The sequence below is a fragment of the Ixodes scapularis genome, unplaced genomic scaffold (genome assembly GCF_016920785.2).
Source record: "Ixodes scapularis isolate PalLabHiFi unplaced genomic scaffold, ASM1692078v2 PGA_scaffold4__175_contigs__length_147842914, whole genome shotgun sequence".
In the NCBI taxonomy this organism is placed as follows: domain Eukaryota; kingdom Metazoa; phylum Arthropoda; class Arachnida; order Ixodida; family Ixodidae; genus Ixodes; species Ixodes scapularis.
Genome location: NW_024609879.1, coordinates 71065402 through 71089358, shown reverse-complemented (window position 1 = coordinate 71089358; position 23957 = coordinate 71065402). Strand labels below are relative to the sequence as shown.

At 43.1% G+C, this 23957-nt stretch overlaps 1 protein-coding gene across 1 annotated transcript in view; it reads left to right on the top strand.

The window, feature by feature from the left end:
- The window catches only part of LOC115332570 (venom metalloproteinase antarease-like TfasMP_A), a 42551-nt gene that overhangs the window by 6766 nt on the left and 11828 nt on the right, over nucleotides 1-23957 (top strand). The window contains exons 2-7 of the mRNA XM_040217993.2: nucleotides 3973-4047; nucleotides 6332-6453; nucleotides 9965-10039; nucleotides 10105-10250; nucleotides 22544-22632; nucleotides 22743-22854. Of these exons, the coding sequence (XP_040073927.2) occupies nucleotides 3973-4047; nucleotides 6332-6453; nucleotides 9965-10039; nucleotides 10105-10250; nucleotides 22544-22632; nucleotides 22743-22854 (619 nt within the window). The remainder of the gene's footprint in view (nucleotides 1-3972; nucleotides 4048-6331; nucleotides 6454-9964; nucleotides 10040-10104; nucleotides 10251-22543; nucleotides 22633-22742; nucleotides 22855-23957) is intronic.

The following is a 23957-nucleotide window of genomic DNA, read 5'->3' as shown; positions in this document are numbered from 1 at the left end:
GTCCGACGCAGTAGCTGTAAAATCCGCGATCTCCTTACAAACCCACTTACAAGTAGAACTCGCTAACTATCTCGCCACCTCGGCGTGTAAGCAATTGAAGGTACAGTGGGGAGAAAATACAGCTTTCTTTATTTGAACTAGCCTGCGGTAACTCTCAAATTAGACCCTTAAAGAAGTTTTCATTAGGACGTAATAGGATACATATTAAAATAGAAGAGTTCGCTGTCTCACAAATATGTTAGCTTCTAAGTGCCTATACGAAACTGGATGCATTATTATCAAACTCCACAGCCTTTTCTTTTCTCATTTCGATGGAAGCAAGCTTTAAGAACTCGCGCGTTCTAGAAACGTGTTATGTAATGAGCACACATCAGGATTTAGGATTTACGAGATTGTAGGAAAATGAAATCCCCTTGACGCGATTTTTTTTTTGGCACAGACTTCCGATTCTGATTTTTCCGTGCAAGCCGCGACCAGCGCAATACTGGTTCCTATGTCAAGATTCATGGATGCAGCGTTTGTCAAGATTCATGGATGCAGCGTTTATATTCCTAAGACTGAGTGGAGAAGAAAAATATGTAAGCGAGGTGTGTGTCAGTTGACGGCACTTAAAAAACAAATGGCATTGATAGCACATTCATTGTCAACAGCGCGTGCCCGAACCGTTTTGACATGAGTCGGTAACCGTTATTTTTTTTTTCCGGTTCAGTTCCGGTTCGGGTTCATCGCGATAACAATATAACGGTTCGGGTTCGGGTTCAGTTCCGGAAAAAATACCGGTTTGGTTCCGGTTTTCGGTTCGGTTCGGTTCCGGTTCGACACCCTGGTATAAATAAAGCTACATTAAGTTTTCTTCAAATCACGATTTAGTTCTACGATGTTGAAGGATGTGCTGGTACTTTATTCCTTTAACGTGAGTTTTACGTGCAAACGGAGAGCTATGCTGAGTGCCGTAGCTCGGAAGCATCCTTCTGGAAGAGCCAGTAGCATCGGCCGACGAAAAGTCCAACGAGCATTAGGATACGGAGGGCAAGAGCAGGTCGCTCGTCGAAGAGGAACCAGACGCTCTTGGCGATCCGTCCGCGTTAGATGTTGGGCTTGCTTTCCTCAGTGGTAGGAATAATGAGTCAATTCTAGAACACTTGCTTCTTTGGCCAGGCGAATCGGCCGGCTGAAAATATACATTGTATAGCTCTTAAATGTAGATTACCACTTAGAATAATCCAAATATAAAAGTGAATAAACTGTACTGATCGAATGAAATGAGGAATAAATAAGTGCAGAATAGCAAATAAAAAAATGCACTCACTTGGAAAGCACGCTGTAGGTATTTTTGGAAAACAAAGAAAATATTACTTACCATTAGTATTCACTGCCACTTCAGATGGAAGAGCCGCCGTCCGCCTGTTTTGTGGTCTTTCTTGAACTACCGTTGTTTTCGAACCGAGCGGGTGTCCCTGCTCCTAAAGGGGCGACTTGGGCCAGGCAAAGGACCGGAATGCGGCAGGCCGTTCGGAGCCAAGGGCCAAGGGCCTCTTTATACTCTCTTCACTTTGGCGAAGTTACATTTTAGGGAGCACACAGGTCCCAGTAAGTCTGCTCTTTTAAACGTTCACATTTCTCTATGTCCCTATGTGAAAACATCGTCAGCCAAAGTCGGCGACCAATGCTTGCAGATTTGCAGTTGCAAAAACATTCAGGCTCCACATCAGTAGCTTTTCACAGCTGCACACACGCACGCACAGAGAGACACAAAACCTCTGAAAGGCACGTCGTCAGCTTCCCCGCTGTAGCGTTGGGCGGTTCGTGGACGGCTTTCAGAGCACGACCATCGCGGGCAGAGTCTCGTGAGGAACTGATTTATTCGGACCGAACACAGAAGAGGAAAATAAAGAAGATGTATTGAAGAATAACGCGATAGATTGGACAACACAAAGAAGAAGAGGTGAAAGATACACACAGTAGGACACAACACCCGCCTATGTCGATTGGAGACGAGGTATTTTAGTAATCCCCGACCGCAAGTACTTACTGTTTTGTGAACCTTCTTTCGACGGTGAAACGAGCCACCGCACTCGAGATCTCATAACTGGACAGCCAGTTGCACTGGTAGACAATATAAGCTCCTGCGCTTGCCCTCCCTTTCTTGCAGCGGTTCATTTCTGGATTATCCCCGCAGACTACCGTTCTCAGGGAAAAGTCGGGACGGTCCGTTGCCTACCCCCGAATTCCTGTCATTTGTGTCGACACGACGCCGCGATACTGAACGAACATAAGTGCCGTGAGATGGCTGCATCTGCAGCACTCCGACTGTCAAGCGGGCTGAGCTTTTTTCTCAGAGCTCCAGGTTTCAGCTAGTTGTCGCCCGAACACAAGACGATAGCCAGCAAGTCCGCACTTTTCCTTCGCTTCCTAACCCCCGAGGCTTGAAGAGAATGGCACTCCGCCAATTATGTTCACATGCTTGTCTATAAATAAGTGGGGTTGTCGCGATATCTAGAGAGCGTGTAGTCAATCAGAATATAATACTGATATATTTTATCCTCTCGAGTGAGCCTACCAAGAATGGCAAATGGTCGTCTTAAAGGAGTACTTCAACAAAAGTTTAAATATACCCGTCGTGTTCAGAAATAGGCTGAATTTGATCCACGATATCTGTAACTGACAATGGCAAGTTTGTATGCTGAGGCTGATGGCTGTATTTTTCGTTATTAACGGCCCAGTCTTTCAAGCGCTGGGAGAACAGCCAGCAGAGAGCACGTCACATATCCGGCACAATAGTGACGTAGTTGTTCTCGGGATGAGCAAACCCGAGACGGGGCTGATGTCGTTAGGATTCCCTAGCCCAGTGGTTCTCAGCCACTGATGCTTCGCGGACCCCTTGCGGATCGGTGGAGATGACGGAGGACCACGTTTGTGGTGAGAGGAAGAGAAAGTATAGGTTAATTATGGTAGTGACTTAATAAATGGATATAACTAAGTGGTAGTGTGAAGTAGACATCTCTTAATGACATATACACGAGAAAACTCACTCGAAAATTGCAACGTTTCTTCTCAATCTAAGAAAAGACAACTTTAATTGCCGGACTTGACTGATGAGGCTGGGCTTCGTGGACCCCTAGAATGCCTTCGCGGACCCCAAAGGGTCCGTGGACCCCCGTTCGAGAACCACTGCCCTAGCTGAAGCGGTCGAAGCACGCCAGCGATCGGGCCACCGCAACTAACCGCAAAGCTGCTGTTAGGTGAATATTGAGTGAAGGGTTAATCTTCTACAATATTGTATAAAGAAAATAGAGACATCTGGTACACACAAGAAAGAGTAACGTTTAGTGGGGAAGTCCTCCCTCCTCTCTTCTCTTCTGCTGGCCGAAGAGATGTCAGGAGGACATCAGGTTCAAAGCATGTATAGTTCTAGACGAGACAGTTTTTCTCACTACCTGTCAAGGTTCCTAGACTGGCATTTCAAACGAGGCTTTAGCGACATCCACCAGGGGCTGTTTGCTAACCGGTTAATTTGTAGTAACATTTCTGTTCGTGCCTTTTTTAACAACATTTAGGTGTGTCCATGGATCCTGCTCCTTTGAACACTCATAAACCAAAAACTAAGCGCCGAAATTTTATTGTAGTATTCGTTTAAGCTGTCACAGTCTACAAACGGTGTACTCTTCCAAAGCACGCCGTCCCCAACATGTTGTGTTGTATATCGCGCATTGTCTTAATAAAAAAGATAGATGCGATATTAAATTAAAATATTTTCTCACGTTTCGCTAAAACTGGCCCATAAAAACTATCTGTTGAATTTACTTTCCCCGTAAATAATGACAAAGAAATAAAAAAAATACACAGCTTTCTCTTGTGCATTAAGATGTTTCGCTGTTCAAGTTTGTGTTTTATATGTAATATTATTTGTTTCTTGCTTATAATGATTGGCACCAAGGGAACGGTTACTGAGATACCCCGATATTTTTTCAGCTACGTCGCTGAATGGACGTTTCGAAGTAGACTCAAAAAAGCCGGATGGAAGCGCAGTTATGGCGCGTGACTCAGGTATGCATTTATTTGAAACCTCAATTGGTCTATTGGTTACTGATGATTAATGACGTGGGTAATAATTGTTTAACTAATGTTAAGGTGACTTTTTACGAAATATATGAACATAGAGGTATGCGGGTAATAAAAAACCTAAGAAGGATGTGTTTCTCAAGTCTTCTTGTCTTACAACATGAATTTGGGCAATAAATTCCGAGGACATTTAAGCACTTCTTATCAGTTGTAAATGCGAATGCATGAATGTCGGTCTTCGCTCCCATAGTTCGTTTGCGGTATGCATACTGGCGTAGACGGCAACGTTTCACTACTGCCGAGGTTGCGGCCGACGACCGATCACGTGCTCTCGTGAAGTGGCCGCTCCGCGCTGAGGTCGGCCGTGCAGCCTCTCCGTAGTCTGCCCGGCTGAGCTCTGCTGGCTCTGCGACCAGCCGCCCCCTCTTACCGGCGGCCGGGCCGCTGCGCCGCCCTGGAGAGGGTTTCTCTGTGGGGTGGCGTTCCTTGGAACGACGCCGCGCGGCCGCATATGGGAGCCTCGTTCCTTGAAACTATGACGCGCGCCAGCCAATGGAGGCCTATCCATCAAATCGCTGCTACAGATGATAGGCTTCGCTGCATTGGGACAGGGCAGTTTAGGCGCCGTTTGGTGCGGCTTGAAAAGCTGATAACGCCGCTTGGCTACATGGGACAGTTAAAGCTTTCGCAATAAAAGCACATAGTGGACGGCAAAACGCTCACCGGGAAAAAGTCAAGGTACGCGATGACCATATTTAATTTTTTTTCTACGAGCGGGGGCAGGAGCGGTGGCATAACCACCCGGAACAACATATCAACAGCATGCGGCTATTCTGCAGTTTCGGTCGTATAGAAGGAGATTGATACGCAGAACAAAAAACGGTATATCTACCTTCTGCAGAAATATGCTCCTTAGTTAGTTCAACCTCACAACCATCATACTTTAAGGTGGTTGACGCCTATTAAACCAGACATGACTTTCCCAATAAAAAAGGGTATTTTCATGGTCGCGTTTTCTACCGTGCACTTCGCATGACTTAAATAATTTCGCACGTTCTCTTCATTTTATGAGCAAATCGGAGCGTTGAACCCTCTACCTACTACTTCGTTGGTCAGATAAAGATAATTATGCGTACATGAGCACTCACTTAGACCTACATAGAGAGTTAGAGGCCAACAGATAGAGATGAACATGTAGAGATTTCTTCCGTTTTGTCTTTAAAACTTTCCGTCTTTATAGTGAGACCATACCGAAGCTTTGAGCGCTTATAAAATTCTAGATAGGACAATCGCAAACTGTGCTTGAGCTCAAAGGGCACAATTAAAAATTATTTTGGACATTTTTTTTTCTTGGCGCTTAAAATTCAAAGCAGATATGAATGGCCTCGATACCCCTTATATTCCATATGCAGCTGGCCGCAGAGGTGTTGGAAACAGTCGCACCGTTTCAACGAAGTTGAGAAAAAAGAAATCGGCTGGGACCTTTAGGAGAGCAGAATAAAAAATGTGCGAATACTGTTTTCATGAGGTTTCCATGTTTGTAAATTACAAGGCGACTGACGTCTTGATTTTAGGGAGCATTGCAGCGAATGAAATTTTCTTACTAACTAAAAAAGTAAATTGGCTTTTTTTTACAACAATAATATACGGCTTTAGATAAGGAATGAAATTATCTTGATTAAACTGTGCTTTCTGATATATTTAAATTTACGGTGGAGGCTTTTTCCACACTGTTTTTAGAGATCAAGCAGGTTGATGAATCAACGTGCCATGTTTAAAGCGGCCTTCAGTAGCGACAAAGCACCATCCTTGGGATGATGTGATGTAAATGCAATACATTTTTATTTAGTCTTTTAAAACATGTGTATATTTTTCTCAACCCTGTGTTAGGGTGTGCAACGGGAGCTTGTATCTTAGGGCTATCTATATAATACAATGGACATAAAAATATTTATTCACGCCGAAGGTATATATAATTGTTTCTATCTCTTCCCTGGACTAGTGGCCGCGAAACTCTTTGAGTGTATTCAAAATACAGAGATATTTTAAAATTTCATTTTAATTAAATGTATGTTATTATTTTCGCGTTTATGTTTGCATATTTATTGTTTAGTCGTGTGTATCTGAAGAGGACATTAGGGACTCTTAGTAATGAAGTTTAAACAAAATTTGGCGCCCTTACCGGTTCTTCACGTATTTATTAAATGTAAACGTGCACGAGCCCTGGTTGCTGCCGTTAAGCCAATTTCAAACTTATATTCGTTTTCAGGTACACTTTCTGCTGGAGGTTCAGCCTATCTGGAACTTTACATATATTATAGTAGACACATAAAAAAACGTCTTGGTGATAAAAAAGTGGTGTTGGAATATTTGAAACAGTTTTTAAAAAGGGTGAGTAAATTTACGCGCCCTTGCACAAGGTTAAAGAGTAACTTTCAAGATATTGTTGTGGGATGGCTAGCTGAACAAGGCCGCACCTAGAGCAGTAATACAAGTTAATTAGTTCTGGGGAATTGTTATATTTTCGGCTGCAGGCATCCAATACCTTGCTACATTCAGTTTTTTTCTGGCATCAGATTTCAGTCGACCTTTCCTGCAAGGTTAAACCAAAAATGTAATTATTGTTACGGTTCATACGTAAAGTATTTCCGTACTTTTTTCAAAGCTTCGCTTCTGAGCTTATTCAGTATTCCACGCTGGCCTTGAGCTATGCTGCACATATTTCTTGTGAGTAACACTCGCTCACCAGAGTAGCTACGTGTGCCAAATACCTATTTCAATGATCAATTAAGCATTGCGAATTTCATAATTAGCGAAGAATCTGGAAAAACTGAACTTGCAAATAAATCAATCATCAATAGACTTTATTCAAGGATAAACCTCGTTACTTTGGGTAAAAACGGAAGTTTAATCGAAATATTGCTGGAAACAGGTCATAAAATTTTAAGTGTACATTTAGGATATGAATTAATAACAAAAACATATCCCAAAACGAACTTTATGGCGAGGTCTTTTTATTTGAGAAACGTTAGCTATCCATCTTTAAGAAGTGAACGAAACTGCTTTTAGTTACATTAATGAAGTCTTACTATTTTCTCCTCTGAAAGCCGAAATTAAAGCAATATTATTGTGTAAGGCCTAGTATTGCAACAATGATAGTGCTCAAGAAATAAGCAACGCGAAAAATAATTATTTAATACTAAGGGCAAAAAAAGAAATTATGTTCGCCACGCGTGAAATGCATAGTTGCATATTTTTTTTGCAGGTTATATGAATTTTGGCGGTGCTTGAACTGACAATATATTTTTGATTTTCGGGTACCGGAATGATTGGCTCTGGAACCGCTTTATTTTTGCTCTCCACTAACCAAACTATTCCCGAAGTTTCTGCAAAAACAAGGCTGTATGCCGATGACTGCATATTCTATTGAATCGCGAAGGAGTTTAGCAATTAGCACCAGTGTAATGTAGATCTGACTTTTTGAATTAATGTAGGCCTTGTGGCAGTGTGGCACACGTGCATTACATATAAAAAAGTGTTTATGTGTCTCTAACTCACAAAATGAAGCTGCTTTATATTAAATATATTCTTAAAACTCAGATCCTTTCAGAAATGTTAGAGTGCGGGTATGTAGAGCTACGTATAACCAACCGCAGGAGCTGGAATAAGCAGTTGACTGCCTGCTAAAAGCTCCTCGTAAGATTGGCGGCATTTATAAATAAACAGGTAATTAACTAAGTAACTTGTGTTTTAAGTGTAATTTGTTGAAGAAAATATAGCCACGAATGCTTCGTTTTGTTTGTCTTTCGTGAGTGTGTTTACTTTCACATTCACTTATATTCAGGGTGTTCGCGCCACCTTCGGCCGCCATGACAAGAGAAGAGAGATACTTCTCGTTTTCCTATGTTTGTCTTGTGCTTGGGTTGGTGCGGGACGACTCTTGGTTCATTAGTTATGGCTCATTAGTTATTTAATTATCTCGAGACAAGGGACGCCGCCGACGCCTCTGAGCCTCGGTGATCGCAGCTAAGCAGACGGTGCTAGTCTACTTCGATGTACTGCCGACAGATGGCTCAACGAGATAAACTCAAGCATGTAGCACCAGGGGCGCGGCGGCGCCTCGACCAACCATCACCGTACAACGATAGGTGCCAACCGGGCAATTACAGCAAGTATAAATAGAAGCCGACACGGCGCTCTGGGAAAGAAACCTTGAACATCGAAGCAAGCTGGACAAAACACGAGACAATCGGGCCTTACAGAGACTCGCGTCGTGCCGAAGGCAGCGTGATGCAAACTTTCGGAAGAATATCTTCTAAAACCAAGACAAAAGTCGGCGACCAGTGCGGGGAAGCTCGGGACGTATCTTCGGCCCCTGGTGGACATAGGCGCCCACGCCGATGCCTTTCCGTTCAAGAATTAGTTGAAAGCGTTTAAGAACTTGTAGGTTTTAAGTCGTTCTCAGATATATAGACCAGATGGCTCGAATATGTAGTCATGAAGACGCGCCTACGAAACCTTTGGCAGGTTTGTAATTTTCTTAAAAAACAAGGGCTATTTCTTTTCACCCAAGAGGTCGGGAAGGCATGTCGGTCCCGTAAAAACAAATTTCAGGAGGTACTGCAGTTAGTGCTCGGAGGCGAGACTTTTGAAGTTTGCTCTACTGAGTGCGGGTCGTCAAAAACAAGCAAACATCATAGCCGACCGGAAGCAACATATTCCTCCCGGAAGGACTGTCAGTTTTGTTTTTGTTTACCTCCGCACGCCCTGTAAAATGTTACAGAAACTTTTTGCAAGGGTTGTCCTTTCCTTGTCTATTCAGAGCTTGTATAAAATATACACCAAATATGTCTTGCCGAGGAAGCAGTGCACATTGTTTGTTTTTTTTCGCTTGTTTTTTAACTTCCAGTTAAGCATTGCCACCGCCACCCTCCACGCCCCCAACAGGGTGGCTAACATTTCGACCTGTTTTATATTTTTTTTCTTATTACCAAATAAGCATGGCCACAGCATCATCCTATTTTGGCGTGCCATTTTATTTACTAAGAACTACGATGAAAACACTTTATGCCTCATATAGGCTGGTTATTGTACTTTTGTCGTAGTTTTAGCTTGTACCGTTCACACCCTCGCAGTGTTACACTGTTCTTAAGCACGAAATTATAGCGGGTGTATTAGGGAATATTTAAAAACAACTTCCTACCAATTGAGTGGTTGAGAAAATAATTTTCGAAAACAAACTGCCTGCCACGGTAGACATCAAGGTTGCAACAAACCAGCTAATTAGTGTAATATTTTTCTGAAATTTATTCATTACCTTTAATTAGCCAAAGTTACAATATGGTTTCAGTTTGAAACTTTCTTAGCGTCATCAAAAACTCCTAAGTCAATCAATTTAGGAAGATTTAAGTACGTATGAAAAGGGGGGGGGGGGTTTGGTGTAAACTACAGTTTTTAATGGTGCAGCAGGCACGAAGCTGGGGTTGCGAAAATCTGGTTGATATTCTTATCATCCTGGTTCTCGCGTCCCTAGCCTTGTGCCTGCAGCATGAATGGAATATTTAGCGCACTCCCACGCTTCAGACGTGGTTTAACCATTTCTAAAATGGACTTATTTAGCCATTTTCAACAACGCTTAACACGTCTTTATTGGAACATATTGCATATTTCCACTAACTAAAAGCAAATTTGTAATGTCTTTTTATAATTTGTTGCCTAATTAGTACGTTTTGTGCAATCCCGGATGTGCGCCGTGGCTGATAGTTTCTTCCCGAAATAAAGATAATACATTAATCAATAAGTGAAGATTCTGAAATTTTTAATTATTCATTCATGTATTCTTTTGACTCGAACAAAATGCTTCAGTCATGTCATCAACGTAGGTTGGATTGTTTGTTTCTAGGTAAACAAGATTCTGAAAACTGCGGAAGCAATTGTAACTGTGCAGTTCAGTCTTCTGGGAGCCAGTCAATGGAATGTAAGTTACATTTTCTCTAATTGTTTTTTAATGCAGAAACTGTTCTTAATATCTTGCTTTTGCAGGAGGATCACAGAGCTCTCACTGAAGACAGAAAAGCCCTAGATGCCGAACTTTTGATTGCGATACTTAAGGTGTACGGGAAGAGGCTTGCGACACGGCTGCACAAGGAAAAGCACAGAAATATAGATGCTGTCTTGTTTCTTACCACGTAAGTTGTGATTTTGTTTCAACTGGCAGCAAAATAAGGCGATGCAGTAATACTACAACACAGTAAAATAATCACTTCTACTTTTACGTTATGCACTGCACTAGATGTTATTCTCTGTAAAAGCCAAAATTCTGCCCAGATTCTTTCTTGCTATCATGGCCAAAACATTTTGGGAGTTAAATGGGCTCCTCAAATTCCTCCATAGGAAGGTGTGGCAAGTTTAACGTGTATTTCTTAAGTCAATGAAAATTAAATCAGTAGTGTATATCAGTCGCGATTATAATGCAATTAAATGCAAAGGTGCAAGCGAACTGGACAAGAATGACGAAAATAATCCCCGGAGAAGGGGAACATGAGGAACAAAAGACAAACACAAACCACCAAACACAGCGTTGACTCCTTTTTGGCAAACCACCCCAGACTATCATCGTCTATTTTGGCTTGAGCAAAATGCTCGACAGTGTGCTCGACCACTCTGTAAATTGCGAGTATATTAGATATGCGTGTCATCACTTTATTGGTTTTACGTTATAAGATTTATTAACAAAGTATATATTAGCAGATGTTCTTTAGGCACTTCTAAACTGATAGTTGCAACAAGAATCTCGTGGGAGAGTTAATAATTTCGATCTACGGCGAATGTTCGACGGATTGCAATTCAGAAAAAAGCGTTTCATATAAAAAATTACTTTTGCTCTGCATGACTAAACCATGTGATACGTCATGCAGTACCACAGAGCAGACTACATTTATTACGACTAAATATATTTTCAGCTCTGGTAATTGACAAGCTCTATTTATATATTGTAGTGATTGGCTCTCTTGAAAGTACAGTGGGAGGGTAGATACAAGCAGAGATGGCAAAATTACTTTCAAGAATAATTAAATTACATTACTAATTACTTTTTGAAAACTGCAAAAATGTAATAAATTACATTATAAATTACCGCGAACTGAAGGTAATGACATTACATTACAATTACTTCCCGAAAGTAATGAAATTACTTTGAAATTACTTTGACACTACTTTTGAATACCTTGAGGCAGTAATTCGCGCTCATTTTATTTACCATATACAGAAACACAGTGTTTACAACACAAGTCCTCGCACCAAAACTCAGATCTTCCTGTTTAGACCGCAACAACTTTATGTGCCTCAAAGTGAACCATACTGAACAATGGTTTTGCTGGCGCACCCGACATAGGTGTTAAACATGATTAATAGCTTCTTTAGATGTTACTCAGAAAGACAGACGACTCACCGGTTCCGGTGTTCATTCAACGGTGTAGGTTCTTACTGAAAGAGTGATATGTTTCTGTCTTCCTGATTTAAAGTTGTAGTCCGTGTCAGTTTGTTAAGTCGGGGGACGACAACTCGTTCTTACAAGAAGCCGTCACGTGAAACGTTTCACTTCCGCCTCGGACGCAATCTGATTCTATTCTCCCGAGAGCACTATATCCGGCGATAAATTTTCTTGGCAATGCAGTGGAGAGAAGGAGAGCTCGCCCACAGCTTTATTCAGCGCTCAAAATGGGAGAGGGTACGCGTGCCTGTACCCTCTACTGCGTTGCCAAGAACAGGTTGACACCGATTATAGTTGACCTATTCTGGGTCATTCCTTTAAAGGAGCATTTATCCGAAACACCCGAAGAGTCCAAGCTTTTGAGCATTGTCTTGTAAAGCAAAAGCGTCGCCAATTGGGGAATGACGCGAACTTCCTAAATTGTGTACTTTCCCAACAAAGGGCGGCGATATCTGCGTGTAGGCTTATTCCCGAACGGACTTCCCAAGGGAAGCCCGCGAGGGATACCGCGAGCGGCACTGCTTTGCTCGAGGACGCACGAAACGTTCTGGGGCTTTGACAAGGCATTTGGAATTAACAATTTATTCCGGTCGTTTGTTGTTCACAATGGTCGAAGCTTACGGTTTGACCTCGCTTCACGAAAGTACAAGGCTGGGGATCTGTTTGTCTTGTCCTCTCAGGTTGCAAATTATCTTTAACTCACTGGTGATGCGCCCGTCGCCTTGTAGCCTATGAGCCGTTCATCCCTGAGCTGACGGACTGTCAGCTTAGGAATGAACGGTGGAAGCTACGTGTTTCTTGGAGCAGTCACACGTCTATCGTTCGCCACGTAACCACGCTCTCGTTCATGCCCACGCGCAGAGAAAGGAACGGGACACGTAATTAAAAAAGTTGTTTCGTTGGTTCTGGTTAGCTTGCATCTCCCCAGCACTGTCAGCTTAGGGAGGAAGGAAGTATAGCATCCCTTACAGAAATGTCATATCTGGACTTATATTAAAAAATACAGATATGGATATATAAGGAATTGGGCAGATATGGCCAGATATGCGTAGTGAGGCCATATCTGGACTGATAAAGCCATATCTGCCCAATTCCTTATATGCCCATATCTGCCCAATTCCTTATATACCCATATCTGCCCAATTCCTTATATACAATATATGGACTGCTTTATATGATCCCGTGTTTGGGCCTGGCAAATAGGGTATCCACCCCATATATAGCAATTTTCATGCGATGCTCCTTCTAGAATCACATGAAAATTATTTTCAAGGGGTAGGTACCCTATTTTCCAGGTCCAGACATGGGATCATATAATGCATTTCTATGAATATCCACATAATATACATTTTACTGCTATCCCACACTGCCAAACGTGTGTTTACGTATAGATATAGCTACAGAATAGGCCACTGACCAATCTCTATCGGTCTGGTTTGGAATCTGTCATTCCGACAAATATGTATGCTACAAATATAGAATGCCGGCGATCGCTAGCTCGGAAACATTGTAACATATCATTCGACGTCGGAAAGTAAACAGCCCTTTGGCGGGATTGGTTGTCGAGGGAGCAGACCGAGAATATTGTTTGCAAAAAGGTTTATTTTTAAAAGTGCCAAAACTCTAAACAAGTACTTCCCCCATTCAAGAAAAAATGATAAGAAACAAAACTGTAACATAGCACGGACAAACATTAAAATAGACTAAAAATGTAATAGCACAAAGACACCTATTAAAATAAAACAAACGGAAGGCAACAATTAAGCTGTAAACTATACGAAAGTTTCAAAGTCCTTGATTCCTACCCACAGAGTCACAGTCCTCATTCAACTCTCCGGTCGAGCACAGCAGTTTTGACAAGGGCTAGCATGCTAGCCTCGTCGTTGTAGTCCTTCCTTGCACCGTGTAATGTTCAAAGGCCCCAGTCGTCGTGATGACGCGACGCCGCGAATCTGTCGTGCCTGGAGTTTGTAAGCCGTTGCCTTCCAGCGATGTCTACATGCAAGCTTTTCTCTTTCGCCTTTCCAGCCCTCCTTTTTGCGGCTGTCCAGCTCTTCGTACAAGGCTTTGCGCTCAGGTGGCCGTCGATTATTTTCTCTGGTGCTCTTTCACAACATTTCACCATGCAAAATAATTTTTCTCGTCTTTTTTAAAGCTTGCGAACTAATTTTCAGATTTAGGACAAAAGCAATTTCAAAAGTAATGAGAATTTTTTTTTAATTACTGCCTGAAAGTAAATCATTACATTACTAAATTACTAGCGTAAAACAGTAATTCATTACATTACTAATTACTCCAAAAAGTAATTTAATTGCTGTAATTCCATTACTGTAATCTCATTACTGCCATCTCTGGATACAAGGAATGTTTCAGAATGCATTCCTTACAAATATTTGCTATATGTTCCTTAGGATTAGGTCATATAAGAGCTCCGATTGTATAGTACCGTGAAAGTCGTGTATTTGCTCATATGAAGTTTCTATTTTCTTCGGCTAGTTGCCGACATCATTATACCTATAGTATAAGCCTGAACGGTTTTATAGTTTGTTTTATTAATTAATATAACATGTATGAAATATTTATTATTCTGCCTCCCAGAAAAATATACTCTCTTCTCTGGAATGGAGGGGTGGGCGAATATTCGAAACTTCGAATACGGATCGAATATTATACATTTAATATTCGTATTCGATTCGTGAACTAAGTCTTCGGTATTTTTGGAATATTCGTCGTAACACGAACATTCGAAATTAATCGAATATTCGAGAACGTATTCGCAAGCGTAAGTTTTGCTTTCGGCTTCTGTTTCGGTAAGTAAGGCCCATTAACAGCGACATAGTGCATGGTGGCTTAAACCTAAACTGGTGGCGCCGGTGTCGGTAGCGGTAATCTGTGAGTTTCTGTACCCTTGGGACTCCTGACTTTTTAAACTGCTCACTTTCGCTTTCGCCCACCCGTGTTATGACGGATGGAAGTGTTTGAGGAGAACCATCTGCGAAGCGGAGAAAAGAACGGGAAACGGCTCCAAAACGATGAGAGAGGAGCGATATTTCTAATTATTTTGCGAGGATGACGACTTCGATGGCGCAATGTACGGCATGTGACTCAACGCTTAAAGCGCCCACAGGGACGACAAGGCATCTTGCCAACCGTCCCAGAGTACATCCTGCGTTGTTGAAAGAATGTCTTAAGATTACCACTGGTACGCCAGGAAAAGATCAACCAATGCTGACGGACTTCCTGCACCGCATGGAGCCCCTGCCAGAACAGAGGGTTCGAGCGCTAAATAACAAGGTGGCCGCCATGGTGGCCGCCATGGTGGCGCTTGATTTACAGCCTTACAGCACTGTGGAAGACCGCGGCTTCAAAAAACTTCTGACAAAAGCCGTTCCCAACCATCGTCTTACCATCCCGATCTACACTCTCGCGCGTGCTGGTGTTACGGATGAATGACGACACCCGAAACAAGGCGAAAGCAGAGCTCAACAGCGCCTTTGAAGGCGGCGCTGCCGCTGTTGCCTTCACAAGCGACATGCCGACATCGCGCGCTAACGAAACCTACGTGAGCTTCACCTTCCACCTTCTGCACTCCAAAATTCATGATGAAGCGGGTCACATTGAACACTCTAGACATGGCTGCAAGTCGCAGTTCAGTGAACATTGTCACCATGCTGTACAAAATGTGCCGTGACTGGGAGATACCCGATGAATTTGCGGCGTTCATCGTAACGTATAACGGGCGCGACATCCGTGCTGCAGTAAGGAGACCTCCGTGGACTGAAAGAGCGTGCTTTGCGCATACGCTCCAACTGGCGATTAATAACGCGAGATCCCGTTCGTCGGCCATTGATCGCCTGTGCAAAAAAGTGAAGCATATTGTGGGGCATTACAATCACCGTTAATCAGCTCAGAAAAGGCTTGAGGAGTGCCAAATAAGTTGAGAAAGGACGCACTGCGTCTGGTGCAAGACGTGGAGACGAGATGGAATAGCCAGTATCTAATGTTGTCGCGCCTTCTGGAACTCAAAGAAGCAGTCACTGTGGAACTTGCTACCTCGGACTGTGACATCGATGGACTTGGTTCATCAGAGTGGAAAGATGTTTCTGAATATGTGCAAGCATTGAAGCCATTGTTTAATGCCACTCTTATTGCCAGTGCTGAGAAGTATCCGTCTTTGTCCTCCCAAGTTCCTATGATTTTGGTATGCCCCTCCGTCTAGGTAAGTGTGCTGGGGCATCAGAATTTCTCGCAGGACTGATAAGAGTCATCGAAGCAAGGTTCACTTCGTATAAGGAGGACAAGAAAGCATATGACTTGCTAAGTTCTTGGACCCACGCTTCAAGGCCACCATTTGTAAAGCTGAACAGAAAAAAAAGTGATATAGCTAAATGCTGTGGTGCTGTAAAAGCTAGCCTCATGTGATGCTACTGAAGAAACCCAGCCGAAAACTTCAACACAGCAAAAGAGCAGGGCGCAAAACCTTCAGCAATGTTTGGCAAACATTTAACCACTTAGCCAAAAGTGCAATGGAAACCAGAGTGGTTTCAGCTTCAGAATAAGAAGTTGTAACTTAAGCGGTGGAGGCACTGCTAAAAAGAAGAAGTGATCTGTGTGAGGTGTGGCGAACTGTCGGGTGCTTAAAGGGGTACTCCACAGGTTTTTTCATTGTCTCCGATTTGGTTGAAATTTTGATAAACTAACCAATAAACATTGCGAAAATAGTATCCCAAATATTAGGCCGAAATATTGTTTTTTCGCGAACTTATTGAATTTACAGTTTTGATCCTCACCGTGTTTTTCAAGCTCGAGGTCTCTACTGGCAACAATGAAAAAGTTACGTCAGTGGAAGGCAGGGGTTCACTCTTTGGGCTGTAGATTTTGTTTTAAACTGATTCGAAGCAGTTTCATGGTGTCAAATGAATGCTTGGAAAGCTCGCTCTCGTATCCGCGCTCCAGCACGGAACAAATGACTGGCATATTCTATTTTTAGACTACTTGCTCGACTGGCAAGCTTGCCTTCCACTGACGTCACGGCACTGAAAAGTGCGGGTATATTTGAATGTTGGTTATTGCACCATTTTCATTTGCCGATTTCACAATACCTATTAAGAATTTCGCGATTCTAAATAGCATACCGGAGAGGGTAAAGGTCTGGGATTCAGAAAATATAGTTAGTCGAGGTAGCTGAAAGGATCGGCGGAGTACCCCTTTAAAGGGGCCCTGCAATGACTTTTTTTACTAATTTTTAATTTGCAACGAACCTAAGCGCACTGAACGTAGGAACTTAGTGAAACTTTTCTCGAAATTTCCTTTATTTTAAAAGTTATAGGCAAATTAAAATGAGAAAAACAAGCAAAAACTAACCTCCCTCATGACGTCCTTGGTTGCTTGAGAGTGGCCGTGAACTAGAGGAGAAGTAGTGAGCTCATCGAACGCTCACGGCTGCCGCACTCCGTGTCGACGGCGCGAGAGGGCGCCATTAAAGCGTGTTCTGGATATGCTGTATGCAGCCGGCAGCCAGAGCGGCTCTGATTTCATTTGGTGCGCGATTAAATACTAATTCGGCATGACACTTCATTGGCCACAGACGACAGCAAACACGGGATAAAGATCAATTCAGAATGGGAGCAACTTTGCGCTGTTATACCGCGAAATGGCCAAACCGCAAGACAAAGCTTGTTGCCGAAGGCCTTCCGAACGCTCTGAGCCGGTCGGATCCTCCCTGCCATACGACCGCACCGCCGCCGCGTTCATCCGGGACCTTTCCGTGTCGGCGCCTAATCCCACCACTACTTTCTAGTATGCACCGCCTTTTCGTCGCTTGGTGGCGGGTATGTCGACGGGTCATTTGTTGTTTCCGTACTTTATGAACTGTATTCGTTTCTTTTTCTATCTAAAATACTGGAGAAAAACTGCTTTTATAAATATTTGAAACGGTTCGCGCCACTTATATTTTGTATTTCGACTAAAAAGAAACTTCTAGCTGTTCTGACCAGTATTAAGCCCAGGACCAAAGACGTCAGATAATGCGTGCTTTCGGTACCACGGGTCGCCCTCGTCGGTGGAGGAGGTTTCCGCGTCGTCCGGTTAAAATATGACGCACAGATATTACGTTACTCTCTCCGTGCCCGCTGGCTTGCCCGAACCACGAGAGATGTGGAAACCGCAAAAAATGTAGACGCTAGAATATGATTGCAGGGCCTTTTTGAGATAGCCGAGTCTGGCGAAGCTTTGCATCAAATACCTGGCAATGCCTGCTACTTCAGTGCTGAGTGAGAGATTGTTTTCTGTGCCTGGAGGTGTAGATCCGCTCGAAGGTAGCGCCTCCTACCTGACCATGTGCAGCAGTTGACTTTTCTGCATGACAGCTTGTGATCTTCCCTACAACTAGAATTTTCGTTTTCGTGTTTTTATATTCGTTAACGCCAGTGTTTCACTGGTGTTAACGAGAATAAAAACACAAAAACAAAAATTCTACTTGTAGTGAAGATAACAAGTTGTCATGCAGAAAAATCAACTGCAGTTCTGCAATTCAGAAATTAAGAAATCAAAAGAAAAATCAACTGCAGTTCCGACATGTGAAAATAAAAATTCTGTAAATAAATGCAGCTGTTTTCGACTATTCGATATTCGATTCGATATGCGAAGCTAATTATTTGTATTCGATTCGTATTCAAAAATATTAATATTCGCACACCCCTACTGGAACGATTTATTGAAAAAGTAGAAAAAAAGACGTTTACAACTTTCTGTAGTGCCGAATTACAGCGCAGATCTTGATAAGAGGGGGAGAGTACGGAGAGGAAGGTACGCGCCTTCTGCTGAATACCCTCTCCTCCTCTCCGCCTACTGCCCTCTCCCCCACCTCTTCTGCTCCTCCTCCCGTCGTCCTCTGGCCCCTCTCCTCTTCCTCCTCTCCTTCTCCCTTCCCCTGCTCTAATTCTCCACCCCTCTTCCTCCGCCTCCCTCACTGTCCCCTCGTAACGTCACTTGTAAAGACATCACGAACTTCATGAGCTTCACGAGTGCAGGTCACGTGAAGGTTGTGACCAATGATCTCTATTACAATTGCTGGACCGCGTTTGCCCGCTCCGCGAATGCGGCACTGGCGGCCATCTTTTTGGTACAGTTATATTACCTCTAGCCAAGGTACAGCGCTGCAGCCACAATCATCCATCCATGGCACACAGCGTTGTGGGAGTTGTGGTGACAGGCTGCCATCAAAATTCCGTGGGTGATATTTCGTGCTTAATTGAAATTGTTTGACGAAACATTTTTGAAACCCAGCGTGAACGGTAGCCTGATCTTTGAGGACCCGGTAGAAGTTTCACGAAATAGCAGCACCGGGCAAAAGCAGCACAGCACGCATCGAAAGTCGCATCGAAAGAAGCATCGAAAGTAGACGTCGATACGGAGCCTGCTTTCGATGCGAGCTGCGCTGCTTTCCCCCGTTGCTGTGCTTTCGTAGAGCTTTTGCCGGGTCCTCAAAGATGAGGCTACCGTTCACGCCGGGTTTCAACAATCTGCTTCGTCGAACAACCTCAATCAAGCAAGAAATATCACCCACGGTACAGTGTACTATATCCACGACTATTTTATGGCAGCCTGCTGCCATTGCGCTGTCTGCCATTTTACTATGATGGCTAGAGATAATATAAATCCACCAAAAAGATGACTGACCGTGGCCGCATTCCCGTCCATAGGCGGAGCTGGTCAAACGTGATCCTGCAAATAGACATAGAGATCAGTGGTCGTGACCTTCGTCGTGACCTTCACGAGTGTCCCTGGTGACGCCACTGGTGACGACACTGTTGACGTGACTCGTAACCCTCGTGACCGTTGTGACCTCACTTGTGACCCTCGTTTTGTTACTCATGACCCTCGTGGTCATGAGTAACACGTCACGTGTGACATCAATATAGGAAACGTCCCATGATGCAACGCACAGGATCCTCGTGACACTTGTGACGTCACGCGTGACGTAATTATCGGTAACGTCCCGTGATGCAACACTCGGGTCACTAGTGAGTGCAGCGCGTTGCATTATTGGAAACGTACTATGATGCAACGCGCGAGTCTCACTCGTGACCCGCGCGTTGCATCATGGGACGTTCGCCATAATGCAACGCGTGGGACCCTCGTGACGTCACTCGTGACCCTTGTAATGTCACACATGATATCACAACTGACGTCATTATCGGAAACGTCCTAGAATGCAACGCGCGGTTCACGAATCAGACCCGTGCGTTGGAATATGGGACGTTTCCCATAACGCAACGAGCGGTTACGCCGACGGAGACGGCGACGGCGACGCCACTCAAGCCGGAAACGGCGCCTAAGAGAGGCGCTCTAAAGGAAATATAAGAATAAAAACGTGTTAGGTCGTGACCTTTATTTTAATACTAAAATGATAAGTGCCCATTTTATACAGAAATATACAATTTTAGCTTGATACAACTAATTTTGTTTATTTTAGCAAATATTTATTCTTTTTTTTTTATTTATACCTATACTTTCGAACCATTTAGGGATTATGCAGGAAGACCCATCAGTGCATAACTCAGACATACATGTGCATAACAAGCAACAAAAACTTCGGCAGAGGCACTTAAGACTGCTCACGTGTAGGAATGCGAAAGCATTCCTACAGGCAGCGTATTCATACAAGCAGCTCGCTACGTCTTCCTCTAGCACACGGCGCTCCAGCAGTGACATCACGTTCCCCCACTGCGAAGGCGCTGCGAAGCCTGTCTGCTTCACGACTTCTTCCGTGACGAAGCATTCGTTGCTGTGCTTTTCTTTGGGTTTTATTTTTGAAGAACGTGCCGTTTTGCTGCTACAGACGGTTACAGACAACGCCGGCTTCGCTACATGGGACTGTTAATACATTCACATTATATATATAGTTTTCAGAAATCAAAGAAATGACCTCAACGCATATTTGTGCCAACCATGTCAACAATTTCCTAACGAAGCCAGGAAGACTTCGATTCAAGGCTAGAGAAGAACACAAAAAACAAAAAAACTGTGAGGCAGTGACAGGTGCCTACTATGTAAGCCCCGAGTTGATTAGTTAATTTCATTTGAACTGTTTATCAAAGATTGGTAATAATAAACGTAACTAACTTAGTTTATTTTATATTCACCATCCAATATACATGTTTTTTATTTGCGTGAAAATATGATCATCTGTTTGTTAGCAGTATTACGGAATGGACATCCCCCATCCATTCCAATTTCATTCACTTCTGGGGAATTAGAGTTTTCGGCAATTCCATTCCATTCAACTCCTCGGAGTGGAGACACTGGGCCCATTCCCACTCCTGGAATGGTTGAACTTCACTACTCCATTCCTCTAGTTCCTAAAGGTAAATAAACGGCCAGTGAGAGTAACGTTGTGTTCATGCAAAAAGCAGTATAGAGCTGCTAACGTCATCAAACGAAGATGTATACACAAGCATCCTCAGAGCATTCATTCTGTTAAGCCATATGCTGGTCGCACAATTCGCTCCGTAACGACTTCTTGTCACGGCAGACAGCGATCGCGCGATCAAGCGTAAAAGGCTTCCGAGTCCTAACAGACGCCAAAAAATTAAACTACTAATTTTCTTCGGAAACGGACCATGTATACCCTTCACAGATACATGGTTAGCGTGTTGTTTGTTTGATAAGGCCTTAAAAATGTCTAGTTCGTGCTTGGTGCAAGAAGAAGCTATCTTGCTTTTGCGTCGGATAGTTCGCTAAAACACCGCGCTAGTGCGCTATTAGAAGCGACGCCGCTTAAACCTGCCTCAAATCTCCATGCACTGCGGCAGGAACAAAAGACCACTGACTATGTTTAATCGGTTGACGGCGCCAGCACAAGGGACTGTACCACCATATTATAAAACCTGCCTTGAAACGTAAAATTTTACGTTTGCTGTGTATTCAGTTTATTTTTTCTTATTTGCGATCCACACAAATACTAGAAGATCGGCTGGGTTAAAAGCAGGGAGTCGATCTGGTCATTATTTGGGTTAGGTTCGAAATTGGTTCGGGTTCTGTTCGGTTCGGGTTCGGTTCGACACCCTGGTTAAACGCTGCATGCCAATCGCGCATACGTACAACAACCGCTTTGTCGCGTCTCGCGGCACCAGAAACGACACCTTGTCTCTCTACAGTTTGGTTGCAAGCTCCACCGAAGGTGCTCCAATTTCATCATCGAAAGAGCATAAGCCAGTGAAACAAAGAATCCTTCAATACCTCAAGTGCAATGATGCTGTTTCAAGAGCTACTTACCACGCGATTGCGAATTGCGGCATTGGACCGTAGACCGTAATTGAAAATCGACACAGCTCGCATAAAAACCAAGCCCATTCCCTTCCCCCTAGTGCTGCCACCATTCCATTCCCATTCCATTCCGGGGTCGCGCAAGTGCGGAATTAATCCGGATCCACTCCAACTTCAGAGTGGAAACTACGCAACACTCTTTGGTAGATGTCTTGTCTAATGACCTTAAATCTTTTTTTTTTTTTTTTTTTTTTTAACATAAAGAAGTCGTAAGAAATAACGTCTTTTCATATATTTATATTTTTCATAAAACACTCGCATGATCATTTTTATATTTTATATATATTCCTTTATAAAAAGCAATGAAACGTTTTGAAAATATCATATTCTTCCACGAGCCGTGAGTGACTGGAGTGATCTACCGCCCTCCCCGGTCGCCATTTTGAACTCAGCTGAATTTGACGCATGTTAGGGGATTCATGTTTCTTTAATATACTATTCGCTTGATATTAAAGTTGGATTAATTGTATCAGAGTATTTCGTTTTTACTTGTGCTTATATAGCCTCATTTTTGTGTGTACACTGAATATCATTCTTTTATTTGTGTAATATCATTGATGGGCATCTAATAAGTTCTAATAAAACAACACTGGGTAAATTGTTAAAAACGTTTGGCATAGTTTGAAACGTATTAGTCTTTCGTCTTTTTATGTCTGGCAGGTCACACATTAGAAATATGTCTATGAGTGAGACCGAAAACACCAACAGCAACAATATTGGAACCAGTAAACAGAACGACGTTCTGACAGGTATGCGGATACATTTTACGTTCTACAACTGATGTTAATTATCTCATTGATTTAATTTGTGACATATATGTGTCTCCCGAATATCTTACGTTTTTATTTACAATTTTCAGGCATTGTAGGACGAATCGGAGGTATTTGTCTGAAGGAACATTTTGTCGCAGCAGCGACGGATGATGGAAAATACCGTGGTGTTAAAAGCGCCGCTCGCCAGCTGTCTATTCTGTAAGTCAGCATACTGCGTACATAAACTGCACGTTTAAGAAGCCCTTCAATGCAGAACAGGCGAATGTCTCGGCATTCCAGTTTATGGCATGAGACGAACGCTCAAGGCAAACGTCTTCTCTTCCCGTCTAGCACTAGGGCATTTAAGTTGTAATGTCTCGTAATTGATTTTCCAGAAAAGTGAGCAAATCGGAGCATGACAAGCACTTCAAAATTTGCGATATTTTGAGGGGAACGAGTGTGAGGCGGAGAAACACTGTGAATGTCATCAAAAGATCTTTGCGATACCTGATCCGACCAAAGGTTTCAAACACTAAAATAGGTGACCGGTCATATTCAGAAAACATAATGCAATGATTTGATTTCTACATCGATCCGGCGTTTTTATTACATGATGACGCATGAGTGATGGTTCTCTTTCATTGATTGTTACAATATACGAGATAGGGATGCTGGTACGTACCCTGAACCCAAACGCCTGTCGCAGTAATCTAAACACTGGGACTCCCCGCCACCAAAGGCATTTCGCGTTACCGCCGGTGCAAAGAAGATGATGATGTCCTTACCATGGAACGATGAAAGCATCCTCCTAGCCCACTGAATTTGGAAGGGTACGAAGGTGACGAATAGCTCCTATAGAGAAGTCAATGGATACGCATTGTCAGTAATATTTACCTCCAAAGTACCGTAATGCATGAAATGCACCATTTAAGGAGCAATCGTTTAAATTTGTTTAAAAGGCATTACACAACCGCTTCGAGAAGCGATGAACCCATATAAAAATGTACTATGGTCGGCTACAGAAAATTCTTTCTATGGTCAGCTTTAGCTATTTAGCCCATTTAGCTAAAAAAAAAATCTATGACTGTTCTTAGTATTTTTAGAGTCGTCTTTATAGACCTCTTTAGCTTTGTCTATGGCCCTGTCACTGTCCGGCTATAGCGCTCGTTAGCTTTTTCAACCGACCGTGTTGACTATGAGAACACAGCCCCCTGGCCCATCTGGCTCAACCTTCTCGTGGAATATTCCTACGCTTCGGGTCTTCGCCAAGCGCCACGTGATTTACAGGTGCGGACTCTACAGCATGGGAACGTAGGCTCGAT